The sequence below is a fragment of the Aquarana catesbeiana genome, linkage group LG01 (genome assembly GCF_042186555.1).
Source record: "Aquarana catesbeiana isolate 2022-GZ linkage group LG01, ASM4218655v1, whole genome shotgun sequence".
Classification (NCBI taxonomy): domain Eukaryota; kingdom Metazoa; phylum Chordata; class Amphibia; order Anura; family Ranidae; genus Aquarana; species Aquarana catesbeiana.
In genome coordinates this window covers 947,824,362-947,845,410 of record NC_133324.1, presented here as the reverse complement: position 1 = coordinate 947,845,410, position 21,049 = coordinate 947,824,362, and the positions used below count along the sequence as shown (strand labels likewise).

General features: G+C 46.6%; 1 protein-coding gene across 1 annotated transcript in view; it reads left to right on the top strand.

The window, feature by feature from the left end:
• ADISSP (adipose secreted signaling protein) overlaps positions 1–21,049 on the top strand; it is a 117,068-nt gene that overhangs the window by 26,142 nt on the left and 69,877 nt on the right. Inside the window, exons 2-3 of the mRNA XM_073611115.1 lie at positions 1,183–1,268; positions 6,747–6,889. Of these exons, the coding sequence (XP_073467216.1) occupies positions 1,250–1,268; positions 6,747–6,889 (162 nt within the window). The 5' untranslated portion in view covers positions 1,183–1,249. The remainder of the gene's footprint in view (positions 1–1,182; positions 1,269–6,746; positions 6,890–21,049) is intronic.

The following is a 21,049-nucleotide window of genomic DNA, read 5'->3' as shown; positions in this document are numbered from 1 at the left end:
TTTCACATCTGTCACATGTACTCAGGGTGAACCTGCTCTCATCTGTGAAAAGCACAGGGTGCCAGTGGCGGACCTTCCAATTTTGGTGTTCAATGGAAAATGCCAATCATCTAGCTCCATGGTGCCGGGCAGTGATCGCAGGGACCACTAGAGTATGTCGGCCCTCAGGCCACCCACATGAAGTCTGTTTCTGATTGGTCAGAGACATTCACACCAGTGGCCTGCTGGAGGTCATTTTGTAAGGCTCTTCCTGTTCCTCCTTGCAAAAAGGAGCAGATAAAGGACCTTATACAGCCCTGTCCAGCTTTGCTAGAGTAACTGCCTGTCTCCTGGAATCTCCTCCATGCTCTTGAGACTGTGCTGGGAGACACAGCAAACCTTTTGGCAATGTCACGTATTGATGTGCCATCCTGGAGGAGTTGGACTGTCTGTGCAACCTCCTATAGGGTCCAGGTATCGCCTCGTGCTACCAGTAGTGATACTAAACCCTAGCCAAGTGCAAAACTATTGAAAAACAGTCAGAAAAGATGAGTAGGGGAAAAAAATGTCAGTGGCCTCCACCTGTAAAACCATTCCCGTTTTTGGAGGTCGTCTCGCTGTTGCCCATCTAGTGCACTTATTAATTTCATTAACGCCAAAGCAGCTGAAACTGATTAACAACCCCCTTTGCTACTTAACTGGCCAGATCAATATCCCAAGAGTTTAATTGACTTGGTGCTATACTCTGATTCAAAAGTGTGTGTGCGCACACAATATTTTATTTTTATTTATTTATTTTTTTTCAATGGCATTTTCAGGAAGGGGGGTAACACCTTCTGGCGCTGATGTGGTTAAGACTTGACAACGACTCCTGTGCTCTCTCGATTCTAAAATTTCAAATTGTTATCTTAACGCTCTCTTCTCGGAAAGCGGGCTTCCAGCACAACTTTTTCTGACCATCCCCTCTGTCTGCCTGGAATGCTGGCATTGCCGACCCAAGTAAAGTACAAAAAAGTGCAAAAGTTCTGCATGTTTTGTTTCTGGTCAGTGACTCAGTGTGTTTGGAGTCGGAGGGTCAGCATAGTAGCCAGGCAGGTAGCATTTTCAGCAATGGCAGATGCCACTTTTGTCTCTGAAATGGCATAAATGTGCTTGAGATTGTGTAGTGCTTCCCTTCTTACATTGCGGTTGTTTGTTGTGCAGGCCCGGAGTGCTGCCGATATGGGGGAACAACTTCTAATGTCATAGAAGATTCTGGATGGTGCGATAGATGGCTGCTGCCAAAAAAGGTACTTTTTTTTTTTTTTTTAAATTTCATTTTGTGTGATATATATATATATATATATATATAATATATATATATATTTATATATATATATATATATATATATATATATATATATATATATATAAAATTATTATTATTTTCTCTTTCATTTGTACAGAGAACACTGGGCCATTCAGTGTCTGCATCAGAGGAGCTTGCACTTTAATGTGCCCTCACAGTCATAGTTACATAGTAGGTGAGGTTGAAAAAGACACAAGTCCATCAAGTCCAACCTATGTGTGTAATTATATCTCACTATTACCTTCTATATCCCTGTATGTTACAGTCGTTCAGGTGATTATCTAATAGTTTTTTGAAACTATCGATGCTCCCCCGCTGAGACCACCGCCTGTGGAAGGGAATTCCACATCCTTTCCGCTCTTACAGTAAAGAAGACTTGATGGACTGTGTCTTTTTTCAACCTCACCTACTATGTAACTATGTAACCCTCTACATAGTTTAAGGTTTAAACCTCTTTGTTTTTTTAATGAGTGGCCACGAGTCTTGTTAAACTCCCTTCCGTGAAAAAGTTTATCCCTATTGTGGGGTCACCAGTACAGTATTTGTACATTGAAATCATATCCCCTCTCAAGGTTCTCTTTTCCAGAGAGAATAAGTTCAGTGCTCACAACCTTTCTTCATACCTAATATCCTCCAGACCCTTTATTAGCTTTGTTGCCCTTCTTTGTACTCGCTCCATTTCCAGTACATCCCTCCTGAGGACTGGTGCCCAGAACTTGACAGCATACTCCAGGTGCGGCCGGACCAGAGTCTTGTAGAGCGGGAGAATTATCGTTTTATCTCTGAGTTGATCCCCCTTTTAATGCATGCCAATATTCTGTTTGCTTTGTTAGCAGCAGCTTGGCATTGCATGCCATTGCTGAGCCTATCATCTACTAGGACCCCCAGGTCCTTTTCCATCCTAGATTCCCCCAGAGGTTCTCCCCCCAGTGTATAGATTGCATTCATATTTTTGCCACCCAAATGCATTATTTTACATTTTTCTACATTGAACCTCATTTGCCATGTAGTTGCCCACCCCATTAATTTGTTCAGATCTTTTTGCAAGGTTTCAACATCCTGTGGAGAAGTTATTGCCCCTGCTTAGCTTAGTATCGTCTGCAAATACAGAGATTGAACTGTTTATCCCATCCTCCAGATCGTTTATGAACAAATTAATAGGATTGGTCCCAGCACAGAACCCTGGGGAACCCCACTACCCACCCCTGACCATTCTGAGTACTCCCCATTTATCACCACCCTCTGAACTCGCCCTTGTAGCCAGTTTTCAATCCATGTACTCACCTATGGTCCATGCCAACGCACCTTATTTTGTACAGTAAACGTTATGGGGAACTGTGTCAAATGCTTTTGTAAAATCCAGATATACCACGTCTACGGGCCTTCCTTTATCTAGATGGCAACTCACCTCCTCATAGAAGGTTATAGATTGGTTTGGCAAGAACGATTCTTCATGAATCCATGCTGATTACTGCTAATGATACCGTTCTTATTACTAAAATCTTGTATATAGTCCTTTTCATAATACAGTCACTTTAATAATGATATTATTTTTAATTATTATTATGTGACTGTGGGGGGGACAATAAGTGTAAGCCCTTTTTTGGTGCAGACACTGATGTGACTGTTTCACTGTTCTCTGTAGAGCACTGCGTTATATGTCAGTGCTACATAAATTAATAATAAAAATAAATTAAAAAAAAATAGTATCTATCTATCTATCTATCTATCTATCTATCTATCTATCTATCTTTTATAATATATAGCACTAACATATACCGCAGTGCTGTACAGAGAACACAGTCAGTCACATCGGTATATGCCGTCGCTCATCACTCTGTTCACGTAGCGTGGTTGCTGATGGCACTGTGTGAGCAGCTAAACAGGAGCAGACAGTAACCTAATTATCGTCAGTCTGTGTAATGTGAGTGAATGGACCCCCTGAGGAGGTGTCTGAACTCTCACAAACCTACCACTAATCAATGCGGGGGACACCATGTGCCACGTCTGCCGGGGCCCCATACACATCCTCATTGTCACCCTCTTCTGCATTGTGGTTGGCGGTTCCTTTTATCATATTTTCACATGATGGCACCTCTTTATGTTACCAGCGATGGAGGAATCTGTTCCTGACAGATCACACGATGTACAGATGGGAACGCTCATTACTGTGACCAACCTCCCACTGCGCCGGACAGGAATTTATTTATATCATCTGATCGCAATAAGGTGTCCCAAGCAACTGAAAGGTCATGTGACTATTGATTGCCGGCACTATGTGTGTGTGTGCGTGTTTGCACACAGAATTGCATCATTAGTTTAGTTTCTTGTGACTATGGGTTTAGATGTAGTAGAGAATGTTAAAGCAGAGCTCCATACCAAAATAATAAAAAAAAAACGAATGCCCCCTTTGAGTATAAAACAACAAAACCAGCGTTGCAGCCCATATTCCCCTTCAATCTGGAGATTTCATCTGCAGTACTTTTTTTTTCTGTTCGCTGTCCTTAGTCTGCTGGCCAGCATCATCCAACCCATTTCTTCTGAGCCGATGTCATCCCGGACGAGCCCCCAGCATGTGACTGGACAGTGAATAAAGAAGTGCCACATTGATAACGCGTAGATTTGCTCTCTCCTATCAACATGATTCTTGTCAGCACAGAGTACTGATTTGCTCCTTGTACTGCTGCTTCCTCTCACACTTCAGCCCTGCTGTACAGGGGCAGCAAGAGGCCAGGACCAGGTCACATTCCGATATTTGCACTGCTTGGATTACCAATGCATTTTATGATGTATTTAATGACTGCAGAGTTGCAGTAAGGCCTCTTGCACGCAGGGCGTTTTTTTCACAGACTATTTATTTTTGCAGCTCAAAAACACCCCTCCAGGTTGTTCTATGTTTCTATGCGCGCACACACAGGCTTTTAGGAGCCCCCCCAAATCCATAGCAGACCCTTATCTGAGCATGCAGGTCAGGAAAGGGAAGAGGAGGGAGTGAGCACTTCTCCCCCCTGGACCATAACAGGCCAGGCAACGTGTCCTCAACGGGGGGGGGGGGTGTTCTCTCCGCTCTCATCTCCCTCTGCCGGTTCTCCTCTCTCCGCTCTCATCTCCCTCTGCCGGTTCTCCTCTCTCCGCTCTCTCTTCTCCCTCTGTTCTTCCTCCACTCTCCGCTCTCTCTTCTCCCTCTGTTCTTCCTCCGCTCTCTCTTCTCCCTCTGTTCTTCCTCCGCGCTCTCTTCTCCCTCTGTTCTTCCTCCAATGTTCTCTCGACGTTTTCTCCCACTGTAATGCTAGGGCCCCTGTGTGCCATTACTTGTATAGCCATGGGGCAGGGCTACCCAGTGACGTCATCCGGAAGCCCTGCCCCCTTGTGACGTCACTGCCCCATCATGCCCCGGGAGAGTAGAATCGGCAAGAGGGAGAGGACAGTGGAGAAAGGAGAACCGACAGTGAAGAAGACCTCAGCAGAGAGGGGTTAAGAACGGAGGATGAAGACAAGACCTTGCCGGAGGTAGAAAAAAATCGTAAGACGCCGGAGCTGCTTAATACGTTACTTTGTCAAAAACCTGTGTATGGTTTTTTTTTTTTTTTGGGAGAATGGGTAGGGTACAATTCACATAGGGTGGGGGTCCGGGATCTGGGGGCCCCTTGTTTAAAGGGGGCTTCCAGATTCCGATAAGCCCCCACCCGCCAGGGTTGTTGGGAAGAGGCCCTTGTTCCTGCATGCTCGGATAAGGGGGGGGGGGGGGGGACTCGTGCCATTTTATTTTTTTGGCGTGGGGGCTCCCCTATCCATACCTACCAGACCGAAGGGTTGGGGTTGGGGGGGGGGGGGATGCCAGCAATTTTTTTTTTTTTCTTTTCATTTTGCTGAGGGTTGGCCAGCGGTGGATTTAATCTCACCCCCTCCCCTCTCTCTGCCATTTCCAGCCATGTCTTCCTCCTGTATGTCCACAATCTTGTCTACTCCACCCCCGGTTCCTGTGCCTTCACATTCATCACTGATCGGGATGCTCAACACCAACCATCATCGTAAGGGAGCACTAACCCTTAAAGGAGAAGTCCAGCCTGAGCTTTTTAGGCTGGGCTTCTCCTATTGGTCACAGGAGTGCAATTCGTTTTTCACTCCCGTGACCCATTTTTTCAGCAGAGAGCGGTCTGAAGTCCGCTCTCTGCTGATGTCACACAGATCAGCCCCGCAGTTGCGGCGTCCTGATTTTAGGAAGTCTGGATCCGCCAGCTGCCTGGACTGATGGCCGTCTCAGCCGCTCCCGCCCCTCCACAGCTCAGTGCTCCAATGAGCAGGAGAGATGCTGACTGACAGTCAGCTGCTCTCCTCTCAGATCTGTGAGATCCGAGACATCTGTGGTGTTCGGTGTCTCGGTTCTCAGTGAAGAGGCGGCGGGGGACAGCTGCAGCATCGGTCCGATGCTCCATCCACCTCTTTTAATTACCGAAATGTGAAACTTCTTCTGACTGCACTGCCGCCTATGCTATTTAATTACAATACACTAAACAATGCTGGGGGTGTTTTTTTTTTTTTTTTTTTTTTTTTTTTTTTTATAGCATTTTGAACCACTTGCATCCTAGCCTATAATACTTTTCCTTACTGCACCATTCTCCAGATTTAATGCTATAATAGTTTGGCTAACAATTGCTCCATCACACAGCACTGTACCCAAATGAATATTATATCATTTTAGGAGATAGTTTTTACAATATTAAAAAAGGAGAGAAAAAAAAGAAGGAAGAAAGGAAGAAGATTGACATTTTGAAAAAAAAAAAAAAAAAAAAAAAAATGTCAATCTTCTTCCTTTCTTCCTTCTTTCTTTTTTTCTTTTTTTTTTTTTTTTTCTCTCCTTTTTTAATATTGTAAAAACTATCTCCTAAAATGATATAATATTCATTCGGGTACAGTGCTGTGTGATGGAGCAATTGTTAGCCAAACTATTATAGCATTAAATACTGGAGAATGGTGCAGTAAGGAAAAGTATTATAGGCTAGGATGCAAGTGGTTCAAATGCTATAAAAAAAAAAAAAAACTTAAAAAGAACTTTTAAAAAAAGGCAATAAAAATGTGTTTTTTACTATATATTTTTTTTTTTGTGGGAATCAAAAACCTATAGCCCCGTCAGGCTGCCTGTAATTACTGACAGCCTATGCAGTGTACAGGACACTATTCATCAGCAGTATTGTGCTGTCATGCCCATTCAGGAGGAGCCAGCTGCTGCCAGGATCAATAGGGATTTAATGGTTCCAATTAAATCTATTAAATAAAGTGGAGAGGATAACTTTATTAGTAGGGAGAATAATAATAATAATATTTTGTGTAAGTTTTTTTTTTTTTTTTTTTTTTTTTACAAATTCTTTTGTGTTTTATCCCCTTTGAAACCCCATGTCTAACTGATCTGTCTTTGCAGGTACAAAGCCAAAAGTGGCTGGCGTCCGCTTTGCTACAGGATTACCAGAGGAGGCCGCTCACAATCATGTCCACTTTGAAGACAAGCTCCACGACTCGGTGGTCATGGTCTCCCAGGAGGCAGATGGAAATTTTTTAGTAAAGGTAACTTCTCTTTTTTTTTTTTTTTTATCACCTTTATAATATGGTGCTGGCTTTGTGGGGACATTATATGTAGCATATGCAGGCAATATACAGCCGTAGCCAATATATATTTACTTTTTTTTTATTTATTTATTTTTTTTTTGGGAATGACACAAATATTAATTTTCACAAAGTCTGCTGCTTCAGTGTTTTTAGATCTTTTTGTCAGATGTTACTTGTAATTATACTTCAGTATATTATAGTATTTCATAAGTGTCAAAGGCTTTTATTGACAATTACATGAAGTTTATGCAAAGAGTCAATATTTGCAGTGTTGACCCTTCTTTTCCAAGACACCAGACCATCCTCCAAAAGTCTTCTCATTGTGCGCACAGATACACTCACACCTGCCTGCTGCCATTCCTGAGCAAGCTCTGCAGTAGTGGTGCCCCAATACCGCAGCTGAATCAACTATAGGATACCGCCCTGGTACTTGCTGGACTTTCTTGGGCACCCTGAAACCTTCTCCACAACAATTGAACCTCTCTCCTTGAAGTTCTTGATAATCCGATAAATGGTTGATTTAGGTGCAATCTTGGTAGCAGTAATATCCTTGCTTGTGAATCCCTTTTTTGTGTAAGCAACGATGGCTGCACATGTTTCCTTGCAGGTAACCATGGTTAGCAGAGGAAGAAAAATGATTTCAAGCACCACCCTCCTTTTTTAAAGTGGTTGTAAATAGGGTTGTACCGATACTAGTATCGATACCGAGCACTCGGCCAAATGCTCCGATGCTTGATCTGATACCTGGGCAGTCAGGGTTGATCGGTGCGGTGGTAGGAGTTGGAAGCACCGATCTCCCTGTATAGATTTCAATAAATCATCTGACAGTGCTTCTCCTCTCCCTCCCGTGGCTGTCAGATGCTTTATTGAAATCTTATACAGGGGGATCAGTGCTTGTAACTCCCGACCACCCCTGACTGTCCCGTATTCTCCTCCAGTTCCCCCTCTGTGCTCCTCCTGCTCCCTTCCCCTTCCATGCTGCTGTTCTACTCCCCCCTCTGTGCTGCTGTTCTCCCTCCCTCCTCCTCCTCCTCCTCCTCCTCCTCCTCCTCCTCCTCCTCCTCCTCCTCCTCCTCCCTCCCCTCTGTGCTGCTGTTCTCCCTCCCTCTCTCCTCCCTCCCCTCTGTGCTGCTGTCCTCCCTCCCTCCCCTCTGTGCTGCTGTCCTCCCTCCCTCCCCTCTGTGCTGCTGTCCTTCCTCCCTCCCTCCCTCCCCTCTGTGCTGCTGTTCCTCTTCCTCCTCTCCCTCCTCCCTGAGCATCATAAACTGTTACTCTGCTTCAGTTTATGAATGGAGAGGAGCCTCTGTGTCACCTCTCCATTCATTTTCAGTGCAGCTGAGGCTACAGAGAAAGTGACTGTGTACCCTCTGTCCTCAGTCCCTTTCCCTGTCTCAAAGGGAAGAAAGGGAAAAAAAAGAGAGCATTAAAAAAAAATAAAATAAACTACTGACACAGTCCACACGTCATCAGTGATGCATATTGGTGCCACTGTCACATGACACACACAAAAAAAAATCGGTATCGGCGAGTACTTGAAAAGTATCGGCACTTGTACTCGGTCTTAAAGTGGTATCGGGACAACCCTAGTTTTAAAGCCTGAACATTATTTACCTTAATGCATTCCTTGCATTAAGGTAAAAAATGTTTAGGTGTCAGCAATCCCCCCCCCCCCCCCTCTTTACTTACCTGAGCCCTCATTTGATCCAGCGCTGCTTACGTCTGCAGCTCTCCTCTCACTTCCAGGTCTCGCTGGCTTTGCCGGGGTGCCAGGAACCATTGCCTCCTATTGCTGTCAATCAAGGCCAATGATGGGGGGGGGGGGGGCTGGGCAGAGTAGAGTCCCGCTGTCTGTGTCAATGGACGCAGAAGCGGAACTCAGGAGCGGGCACACACGAGTGCTCCCATGGGGACACTGGACAGAGGGGAGGGGCCAGGAGCGCCGGCGGGGCACCCGAAAAGAGGAGGTTCGTAACCGCTCTGTGTAGTTCCACAGAGCAGGTAAGTGTGTGTGTATATGTGTGTATGTGTGTATATATATATATATATATATATATATATATATATATATATATATATATATTCTATCCTTTTACAGTCTTAACGCTGTGTGTGTTGGATTAAAGCGGATTTCCACCCAAAAAGTGGAACTTCCGCTTATTCGTCTCCTCCATTTGGCGAGGTACGTCAGAAGTCTGGCCTCCTCCTTTCTCTGCCACTGGACCAATTGGGATGTGCTTTGCGCATAAACAGTAGGGAACTCGGCGTGAAGCTGACCTCGCGGGATCCCTGAACAGGTAACTGTCCGTATATTACAAGTCAGCAGCTGCAGTATTTTGTAGCTGCTGACTTAGAATTTTTTGTGGGGTGGGTGGACCTCTGCTTTTTAAGTTAATTTTCATGGCAAAGAGGGACTTTGCAATTTTTATTGCAATTCTTCTGATCACTCTTCATACCATTCTGAAGTATATGCAAATTGCCATCATAAAAACTTAGGCAGCAGACTTTGTGAAAATTTTAATATTTTGTGTAATTCTCAAAACTTTTGGCCACGGCTGTTGTGGCTGAATTTATTGTAGGCAGCGCTGTCAACGGAACGCACGTGGCCAGCAAATCCCGGCAGCAGTGACCGCAGAATTCAGTGTTTGCATTCCCAGCAGCACTGTCTACAGAATGCACTTCATGTTTACATTTCCAGCAGACGATGGGTTTCTGTAGGCAGCACTGTCTGCGGAATGCACATTGAATTACTTATTGGACCATGGATCTCTCTCTCGACATCTTGCGCTCTCTCTCTCTCGATCTCTCTCGATCTCGATCGATCTCGATCTCTCTCTCTCTCTCTCGATCTCTCGATCTCTCGATCTCTCGATCTCTCGATCTCTCTCTCTCTCTCTCTCGATCTCTCTCTCGATCTCGATCTCTCGATCTCTCTCTCTCGATCTCTCTCTCTCGATCTCTCTCTCCTCTCGATCTCTCTCTCTCGACCTCTCTCTCTCGACCTCTCTCTCGATCTCTCTCGACCTCTCTCTCGATCTCTCTCGATCTCTCTCTCTCTCTACCTCTCTCTCGATCTCTCTCTCTCTCTCTCTCTCTCTCTCGACCTCTCTCTCGATCTCTCTCTCTCGATCTCTCCCTCTCGATCTCTCTCTCTCGATCTCTCCCTCTCGATCTCTCCCTCTCGATCTCACCCTCTCGATCTCACCCTCTCGATCTCTCCCTCTCGATCTCTCCCTCTCGATCTCTCTCTCTCTCGATCTCTCTCTCTCGATCTCTCTCTCTCTCGATCTCTCTCTCTCTCGATCTCTCTCTCTCTCTCGATCTCTCTCTCTCTCTCGATCTCTCTCTCTCTCTCGATCTCTCTCTCTCTCTCTCTCTCTCTCTCTCTCTCTCTCTCTCTCTCTCTCTCTCTCTCTCTCTCGCGATCTCTCTCTCTCTCTCGACCTCTCTCTCTCGACCTCTCTCTCTCGACCTCTCTCTCTCGATCGATCTCTCTCGATCGATCTCTCTCGACCTCTCTCTCGATCGATCTCTCTCGACCTCTCTCTCGATCGATCTCTCTCTTTCTCTCTCTTTCTCTCGATCTCTCTCTCTTTCTCTCGATCTCTCTCTCTCGATCTCGATCTCTCTCTCTCTCTCACTCGATCTCTCTCTCTTTCTCTCGATCTCTCTCTCTCGATCTCGATCTCTCTCTCTCTCTCACTCGATCTCGATCTCTCTCTCTCTCTCTCTCTCTCTCTCTCGATCTCTCGATCTCTCTCTCTCTCTCTCTATCTCTCTCTCTCGATATCTCTCTCGATATCTCTCTCGATATCTCTCTCTCTCTCTCGATCTCTCTCTCGATATCTCTCTCTCTCTCTCTCTCTCTCGATATCTCTCTCTCTCTCTCGATCTCTCTCTCTCTCTCGATCTCTCTCTCTCGATCTCTCTCTCTCTCGATCTCTCTCTCGATCTCTCGATCTCTCGATCTCTCTCTCGATCTCTCTCTCTCTCTCGATCTCTCTCTCTCTCTCTCTCGATCTCTCTCTCTCTCTCTCTCGATCTCTCTCTCTCTCTCGATCTCTCTCGATCTCTCGATCTCTCTCTCTCTCTCGATCTCTCTCGATCTCTCTCTCTCTCTCTCTCGATCTCTCTCTCGATCTCTCTCTCTCTCGATCTCTCTCTCGATCTCCCCCTCTCGATCTCCCCCTCTCGATCTCCCCCTCTCGATCTCTCCCTCTCGATCTCCCCCTCTCGATCTCCCCCTCTCGATCTCCCCCTCTCGATCTCTCCCTCTCGATCTCCCCCTCTCGATCTCCCCTCTCGATATCTCCCTCTCGATATCTCTCTCTCGATATCTCTCTCTCTCTCTCACTCGATATCTCTCGATCCTCTCTCTCGATCTCTCTCTCGATCTCTCTCTCTCGATCTCTCTCTCTCGATCTCTCTCTCTCTCTCGATCTCTCTCTCTCGATCTCTCTCTCTCGATCTCTCTCTCTCTCTCGATCTCTCTCTCGATCTCTCTCGATCTCTCTCTCGATCTCTCTCTCGATCTCTCTCTCGATCTCTCTCTCGATCTCTCTCGATCTCTCTCTCGATCTCTCTCTCGATCTCTCTCTCGATCTCTCTCTCGATCTCTCTCTCGATCTCTCTCTCGATCTCTCTCTCGATCTCTCTCTCGATCTCTCTCTCGATCTCTCTCTCTCGATCTCTCTCTCGATCTCTCTCTCTCGATCTCTCTCTCTCGATCTCTCTCGATCTCTCTCTCGATCTCTCTCTCGATCTCTCTCTCGATCTCTCTCTCGATCTCTCTCTCGATCTCTCTCTCGATCTCTCTCTCGATCTCTCTCTCGATCTCTCTCTCGATCTCTCTCTCGATCTCTCTCTCGATCTCTCTCTCTCGACATCTCTCTCTCTCGACATCTCTCTCTCTCGACATCTCTCTCTCGACATCTCTCTCTCGACATCTCTCTCTCGACATCTCTCTCTCGACATCTCTCTCTCGACATCTCTCTCTCTCTCTCTCGACATCTCTCTCTCTCGATATCTCTCTCTCTCGATCTCTCTCTCGATCTCTCTCTCGACCTCTCTCTCGATCTCCCTCTCTCGATCTCTCTCGATCTCTCTCTCGATCTCCCTCTCTCGATCTCTCTCGATCTCTCTCTCGATCTCCCTCTCTCGATCTCTCTCGATCTCTCTCTCTCTCTCGATCTCTCTCTCTCTCGATCTCGATCTCTCTCTCAGACCTCTCTCTCGATCTCCCTCTCTCGATCTCCTCTCGATCTCTCTCTCGATCTCTCTCTCTCTCTCGATCTCTCTCTCTCTCTCTCTCGACCTCTCTCTCTCGACCTCTCTCTCTCGACCTCTCTCTCTCGATCGCTCTCTCTCTCGATCGCTCTCTCTCTCGATCGCTCTCTCTCTCGATCGCTCTCATCTCGATCTCGATCGCTCTCTCTCGATCTCGATCGCTCTCGATCTCGATCTCTCTCGATCTCTCGATCTCTCTCGATCTCTCTCTCGACCGCTCTCTCTCTCTCTCGACCTCTCTCTCGACCTCTCTCTCGACCTCTCTCTCGACCGCTCTCTCTCGATCGCTCTCTCTCGATCGCTCTCTCTCGATCGCTCTCTCTCGACCTCTCTCTCTCGACCTCTCTCTCTCGACCTCTCTCTCTCGACCTCTCTCTCTCGACCGCTCTCTCTCGATCGCTCTCTCTCGATCGCTCTCTCTCTCGATCGCTCTCTCTCTCGATCGCTCTCTCTCTCGATCGCTCTCTCTCTCTCTCGATCGCTCTCTCTCGATCTCGATCTCTCTCTCTCTCGATCTCTCTCGATCTCTCGATCTCTCTCTCTCTCGATCTCGATCTCTCTCGATCTCGATCTCTCTCGATCTCGATCTCTCTCGATCTCGATCTCTCTCGATCTCTCGATCTCGATCTCTCGATCTCGATCTCTCGATCTCTCTCTCTCTCTCACTCGATCTCTCTCTCTCTCTCTCACTCGATCTCTCTCTCACTCGATCTCTCTCTCACTCGATCTCTCGATCTCTCTCTCACTCGATCTCTCGATCTCTCTCTCTCGATCTCGATCTCTCTCTCTCTCGATCTCCCTCTCGATCTCCCCCTCTCGATCTCCCCCTCTCGATCTCCCCCTCTCGATCTCCCCCTCTCGATCTCTCCCTCTCGATCTCTCCCTCTCGATCTCTCCCTCTCGATCTCTCTCGATCTCTCTCGATCTCTCTCTCGATCTCTCTCTCGATCTCTCTCTCGATCTCTCTCTCGATCTCTCTCTCGATCTCTCTCTCTCTCTCTCTCTCTCTCTCTCTCTCTCTCTCGACCTCTCGATCTCTCTCTCTCTCGATCTCTCTCTCGATCTCCCTCTCGATCTCCCCCTCTCGATCTCCCCCTCTCGATCTCCCCCTCTCGATCTCTCCCTCTCGATCTCTCCCTCTCGATCTCTCCCTCTCGATCTCTCCCTCTCGATCTCTCTCGATCTCTCTCGATCTCTCTCTCGATCTCTCTCTCGATCTCTCTCTCGATCTCTCTCTCGATCTCTCTCTCGATCTCTCTCGATCTCTCGATCTCTCGATCTCTCGATCTCTCGATCTCTCTCTCTCTCGACCTCTCTCTCGACCTCTCTCTCGACCTCTCTCTCGACCTCTCTCTCGACCTCTCTCTCGACCTCTCTCTCGATCGCTCTCTCTCGATCGCTCTCTCTCGATCGCTCTCTCTCGACCTCTCTCTCGATCGCTCTCTCTCGATCGCTCTCTCTCTCGATCGCTCTCTCTCTCGATCGCTCTCTCTCTCGATCGCTCTCTCTCTCGATCTCTCTCGATCTCTCGATCTCTCGATCTCTCTCGATCTCTCGATCTCTCGATCTCTCTCTCTCTCTCGATCTCTCGATCTCTCGATCTCTCTCGATCTCTCTCTCTCTCGATCTCTCTCTCTCTCGATCTCTCTCTCGATCTCTCTCTCGACCTCTCTCTCGACCTCTCTCTCGACCTCTCTCTCGACCTCTCTCTCGACCTCTCTCTCGACCTCTCTCTCGATCGCTCTCTCTCGACCTCTCTCTCGATCGCTCTCTCTCTCTCGACCTCTCTCTCGACCTCTCTCTCTCTCTCTCTCTCGACCTCTCTCTCTCGCTCTCTCTCTCTCTCTCTCGACCTCTCTCTCTACCTCTCTCTCGACCTCTCTCTCGACCTCTCTCTCGACCTCTCTCTCGACCTCTCTCTCGACCTCTCTCTCGATCGCTCTCTCTCGACCTCTCTCTCGACCTCTCTCTCGACCTCTCTCTCGATCGCTCTCTCTCGATCGCTCTCTCTCGATCGCTCTCTCTCGATCGCTCTCTCTCTCGATCGCTCTCTCTCTCGATCGCTTTCTCTCTCGATCGCTTTCTCTCTCGATCGCTCTCTCTCTCTCGATCGCTCTCTCGATCTCTCTCTCTCGATCTCTCTCGATCTCTCTCTTTCTCTCTCTCTCGATCTCTCTCTTTCTCTCTCTCGACCTCTCTCTCTCGACCTCTCTCTCGATCGCTCTACCTCTCTCTCGACCTCTCTCTCTCTCTCGACCTCTCTCTCGATCGCTCTCTCTCTCTCGACCTCTCTCTCTCTCTCTCTCTCTCTCGCTCTCGACCTCTCTCTCGACCTCTCTCGCTCTCGACCTCTCTCTCGACCTCTCTCTCGACCTCTCTCTCGACCTCTCTCTCGACCTCTCTCTCGACCTCTCTCTCGACCTCTCTCTCGACCTCTCTCTCGACCTCTCTCTCGATCTCTCTCTCTCTCGACCTCTCTCTCGACCTCTCTCTCGACCTCTCTCTCGATCTCTCTCTCTCTCGACCTCTCTCTCGACCTCTCTCTCGATCGCTCTCTCTCTCGATCGCTCTCTCTCTCGATCGCTCTCTCTCTCGATCGCTTTCTCTCTCGATCGCTCTCTCTCTCGATCGCTCTCTCTCTCGATCGCTCTCTCTCTCGATCGCTCTCTCTCTCGATCGCTCTCTCTCTCGATCGCTCTCTCGATCTCTCTCTTTCTCTCTCTCTCGATCTCTCTCGATCTCTCTCTTTCTCTCTCTCGATCTCTCACTCGATCTCTCTCTCGATCTCTCTCTCTCTCTCACTCGATCTCTCTCTCGATCTCTCTCTCTCTCTCTCTCTCTCTCTCTCTCTCTCTCTCTCTCGATATCTATCTCTCTCTTTCGATATCTCTCTCTCTCTCGATATCTCTCTGCCTTTCCATGGATAGGTGAGCAGGTTAAATTCTATAATTCTGTGTACCTGATAAAGCCTCTTTGCAGCCACTTCATGCCTACATGCACTTGCTTCAGCATATCGTTCAGCACATCATTGCTGTGGTGCGGCTTTCTTCTAATGACCATGTCCTTGCTGTGTGTTGACACACTTGCTGGAAGCCTCCAACAGATGTGCAAATGACAAGACCGCAATGCAGGGGAGCAATTAGGAGATGGTCGTCGCCCTGCAATGAAAGTTGCAACCTTTTGAAATTTTATGAAGAGGTAAAGCTTTCATTATATTTTGAGTGATTTGGGTTTAGAACCATCTTTGAGCCTTCATTCACACCTGAGCGTTTCGTTGCTCGATTCCTGAATTGCAACAACGCTCGAGTAGAGTCCATTCACGCCTGGTGGCTGTCACTTGTCTTCTGTTGCATGAAGCTTGAAAAAGTATAGCGCATGCTTTTTGGGGCCTACACTCACGCCTAGTGTGAATGGGGCCCAAATGATGAAAAATAAGTGAGACCACAGCACCGTCGCACACCCCGCCATCAGAATGCATGGCTTGTTTCATGTGCTGTGGTTATTCGAGGCGATATTTACCAGTAAGGAGGATTTGCCCTTTTAAAGGCTGCTGGTAATAGCGGTGTTTGTTCCCGGTAATTGCTTCTCAGAATGTTGTGAAAGGAGACCCTTTATAACTGTTATCGCCGGCCGCATTACCCCACATCCCACCGCCTCTTATTGTGTCTTCTGAGTCAGCGCAGGAGACTCGAGTCACTAAATAGCTGATTGTAATTGGATTAATTGCTTTTTTCCACTGTTTTCTGCATCGTGGGGTATAATGACAGCCTGGTTGTATACGGCATTCTTTGGCTCAGACCTTCGGTCTAATTCAATAACCGTTTTTTTATTCATTAAGGGAATGTGAATTATGGCCAAAAAAAAAAAAAAAAGGTCAAAGATCTGGGGTAGCACCCTCCCTAGTGTAGAGTAAGGCTGCACGGATACCAGTTTTTAAAACTGAGTACGAGTGCCCATACTTTTTACTCAAGTACTCATCGATACCAATTACCGATGCCTATATTTAGCCCCTAGTTTATATACGCTATATTGTCAAAAGTATTGGGACACCTGTCTTAACACGCACATGACCGTATCCTAGTCTTAGTCCGTAGGATTCAATATTGAGTTGGCCCACCTTTTGCAGCTATAACAGCTTCAACTCTTCTGGGAAGGCCGTCCACAAGGTTTAGGAGAGTGTCTATGGGAATGTTTGACCATTCTTCCAGAAGCACATTTGTGAGGTCAGGCACTGAAACTGGACGAGAAGGCCGCAGTCTCTTCTGTTCTATTGGGATTAGGTCAGGACTCTGTGTAGGCCATTCAAGTTCCTCCGCCCTAAACTCGCTCATCCATGTCTTTATTGGAACTTGCTTTCTGCACTGGTGCGCAGTCATGTTGGAACAGGAAGGGACCATCCCCCAAACTGTTCCCACAAAGTTGGAAGCATGAAAGTGTCCAAAATGTCTTGCTATGCTGACGCCTTAAGAGTTCCCTTCACTGGGACTAAGGGGCCAAGCTCAACCCCTTAAAAACAACCCCACACCATAATTCCCCCCCCCCCCCCCCACCACCACCAAATGATTTGGACCAGTGCACAAGCAAGGTCCATAAAGACATGGATGAGTGAGTTTGGGGTTAAGGAAATTGACTGATCTTCACAGTCCTGACCTCAACCCAATAGAACACCTTTGGGATGAATTGGAGCGGAGACTGCAAGACAGGCCTACTTGTTCAACACGCCTGACCTCACAAATGCCCTTCTGGAAGAATAGTCAAACATTCCCTCCCATAGACACACTCCTAAACCTTGTGGACAGCCTTCCCAGAAGAGTTGATGCTGTTATAGCTGCAAAGGGTGGGCCAACCCAATATTGAACCCTACGGACTAAGACTGGGATGCCATTAAAATTCATGTAAAGGCAGGTGTCCCAATACTTCTGACAACATAGTGTATATGCTAATTGGATTTTTTTTTTTTACTGTATATGATTCGCATGACATATGAACAAAACCGGCTACCAATTTAAAGGTTGGTGGGTCCAAGCAGGTGCTGGAAGCCCTCCAGTCACATTGATCTGGACACTGTTTACTGTACTTTTTAAGGCAGGTAAGAATTGGTGCCCTTTGTGTGTTCCTTGTTGATTATGTCCAACTGATATCACGTAGCAAGAGCTAAGGTGTACAGGGATGAGTAGAAAACCAGGCAAGCAGCTATCTAAGATCTCTGATCCCTTGGTGAAAGGAGCTACCACAAGACATGAATTTCAGGGCCTGCCTTCTGACAGACCTACTTGAGGTACATACCCACATCAATGTGTAGAATTTCAAAAATGTGGAGCAAAAATCCTTATTTCACAAGGAAAAACAAAAGTGACAAAGGATTCCCAGTGCATCATGGGTTAGCTAAAGATATTTCAGCTGCTGATTTTGCTTTGTCATTGTCTAATTGAAACCTCAGACTCTCTCTGGTAAAGGTGATGTTTCTGCTGTTCAGTCCATCCAATCCAGCTTGTGTATGTAAATTTGTGTGTTTGGGAGTTTCTCTTCCTCATCTTAAGCATGAGGTCATTAGACCACCAGCTTACAGACAGAATAGAGCAGGGTTGAGTGGGACTCTGCAGTAATGGCTAGATGAAGAAAGCCCTGAGGTCAGCTATTTCCATTTGAAGACCTTAATCTGAACTCGCGGCTGAAGGGGAAAAAACAAAACAAAAAAAACTTGCAGTGGGGTTTCTATCTGGTCAAATGCCTATTTTGTGTAGGAGATCGGAATAAGGTGAAATAATTAGAGGCTTCCTCCTTCTCCTAAGACTGTTTCCCAATGTCATGTTGGTTGCAGCTCTCTGATGTCATTACGTACAATGCAGGTCCAGTTGCCCTCCATTGTTTGTGAAAATACTGAGGGCCCACTCCTATCCTGGCAGCATCAGAGAGGGCCCGTGCCAGGGGAGCAAGGAATAAGTTACTTCACCTTCATCCCCCTAGACCAGCCTGCTCAACATTTTTACTCCTAGAGCAGAGGTCTCAAACTGGCAGCCCTCCAGCTGTTGCAGAACTAAAGTCCCATGAGGCACTGCAAGGCTGACAATTACAAGCATGATGGGATTTGTAGTTCCACAACAGCTGGGAGCTGCCAGTTTGAGACCCGTGCTCTAGAGAAACCTTGAAACAATCTTTAGGTTGCAGGGAATCCCTGGTAAGGTTAGTACATTGGGAGGTCATTGGAAAAATTCCCCTTACGTTGGTGGTGGGAAGTGGAAAGAAGGCCACCTTTTAATGTTAATAAAGTAAAATCTGGGAGTCCATTGACATTTTGTAGAGGAGTCACCAGTACCAAAGCATACATCAAAAGAACCTAATAAAAACCTGGTTTGAGACTCAACCCTACTCCAATCGTACATCATAAGGTCCAACAAACCCACTTCTGCAATGTTTTTATAAAAAATAATTTCAATAAAAGGCATAATTTTTATAAAATTGCACAAGTGGGTTTGTTGGACCTTATGATATAGGATCGTATAGTTCGAACTTTTGGAGTAGTTAAGTCTCAAACCGGGTTTTTATTGGGTTGTTTTGAAGGATGCCACCCTTGCAGTCATACCGCAGGCTCTGCCATGAGATGTTGGACCCATCAATATGCAGGAATCATCAGATTGGGAGGTCAGTTGGACACAGTTCAGGGAACCTTAAGCCACCCCTGGAGGAACCCTAGGGTTCCATGAAACCCTGGGTGAGAATGGCTGCCCTAGACAAAACAAGCATTTAATCCTCGGAGGAGGAGGTCAGATTGCTTCAACCCAGTTTAACTTTGGGTTGAAACTGAACAAAACAGAAGCAAAATCAATTTTTTTTTGTATGTTTGGCGTCGTGTCTGACTGTATCAAGTTTCCTTAAGCCAGTCATATTTTGTGAGCCTTTCACTTGTGCGATTTTCTCCCCTGATAAGTTCTCCATTCAAATCAATAAAGGCACATCTTTGCATGTTTTTAATGTGCATCGAATTGTGTGTCAACACACGTTCTAATGCACATTAATGCAAATTGATGTGAGTCATGGTGTATTACTTGCTTTAATTCCAAGGGAAAGCATATCAAGCGAAGGTGTGAATCCAGCTTAGGCTACATACCTTGGGATCCTGTAAGGCCTCCTTCTCACGACTGTTTAGCCTCATACAATACACACATTTGATGATTGTCCAGAGAGCCTGCTTGTCTGCCACTCCAGAGAATGCCGTTTGGTAGACGCAGCCTTTTTTTTTCCAAGCCTGGTGATGCCAGGCAGCTCCCTGAACGGCAGCGTGTGCTGAGCCGCTTATCCTATTAAAGGACGTGATTAGACGCCAGACGTTTGTCCAGAGGGATGACCAGATCTGCTAAATTCCTATTTTCCGCCATCTATTGATCACACAGCTGCATTTGTGGCTTTTCATGCTGCTGAAAACATTTTATTTTTAGGTGCTATAAAAAACACATAGCCTGTAACATGATGTTCTTTTTGCCGTGTTCGCAGTCGATGGTGGGAAATGCTCCCTGCTGTAAAGCTTAGAGCACCACGAGAGACTAATATGTTTTTATCCTGAAATGTTTATAGGAAATTAAGTACGTGACCAATAAAAGAAAAAGACAGCTGCAACATATTTTCGTTTTTTTGGGTTTAACGGTTTAGATTTTTTTTTTTTTTTTTTTTTTTTTTTTCAGCCCTGCCAAATAGAATAAACATAATTTTTTAATCGTGCGGTACAGGACGCAGGCTGAGTTTTTATAAACCTGGATTATAAGCTCCTACCTTTAGGTGATTGGACACTGGCATTGCTTTTGAGGACATGGGCGCCTCCCCTATAACCCTACCCCACTCTGAGACCTCAGTTTTTTTGCTAGTTTCCTAAACGCAATGGACCTTATCTTCTCTATGAAGGAATCACTCTTAACCAGTTTATGTAGCACCCCTCTGACACACCAAAGGCAGGATATCTCCTCCAGAAACAGGGGTGGTCTAGCATTTCACCCCATGGCTAAAAATGGTTGCAGACCAGTTAAGGAGGTGAGGGTTAGGGAGTCCCAGATACTGTAGCAGATAACTTACAGACTCTCAAGACCAGTGTCCAGCTTAACCATGTCAAAACCTTTAAGATGACCCAGCAACACTGCAAGCACAATCCAAGTTCCAGTGCATCCTTCAAGTAAGTCACCAGGCTATTTGAGAGACCAGACATTTTTTTTCTGGCACTCTCCAGCAAGGTGCCTCCCCTGGGTGTATTCTTTGGCACAATTTCCTCCTGAAGCAGGATAGCTTCAGGACCATTTCAGCATACGTTAGGACCTAAACAGGCTATTGGACCCAACAGCAGAGCTCCATCCAGCAGCATCTCCCTAGGCCTCAGCTCAGGGGAATAGAGAGAGCACATGGCCTGTCCCAAATATTTAGAGTCAAATATGTTTTTATTATGTTTAGTTATGTTTCTCTGGAAGGAGAGATGTGAGTGTTTGGCGTGAGAGGTCTGGGAGCAGCATGACAGGGGTGTCGTTAGCCGGATGGAGTCTTGTGTACTGGCGGCCCGCATAATTTCCTCCTTAACCTTGTAGAGGTGGACCCTGCAAAGTATATCGCAGACAAAGGATAAATCGGGGTTCATCTGGCCCGAGGTCCTGTGAATTCTGTCCAGTTCAATGTGGGCATCTTTAGGCTGTTGGAGTAGCTGGTTAAAGATGGCGGTGACTGCCCCTGCTAGGTCTTTGTGTTCCACTGTTTCAGGGATGCCACATATCCTGATATTGTTCCATCTGTTATGGTTCTCGATATCGTCTTGGTGGTACATGAGCTGCTGCAGTAAAACAGTGTGGGAGTTAAGGGTCT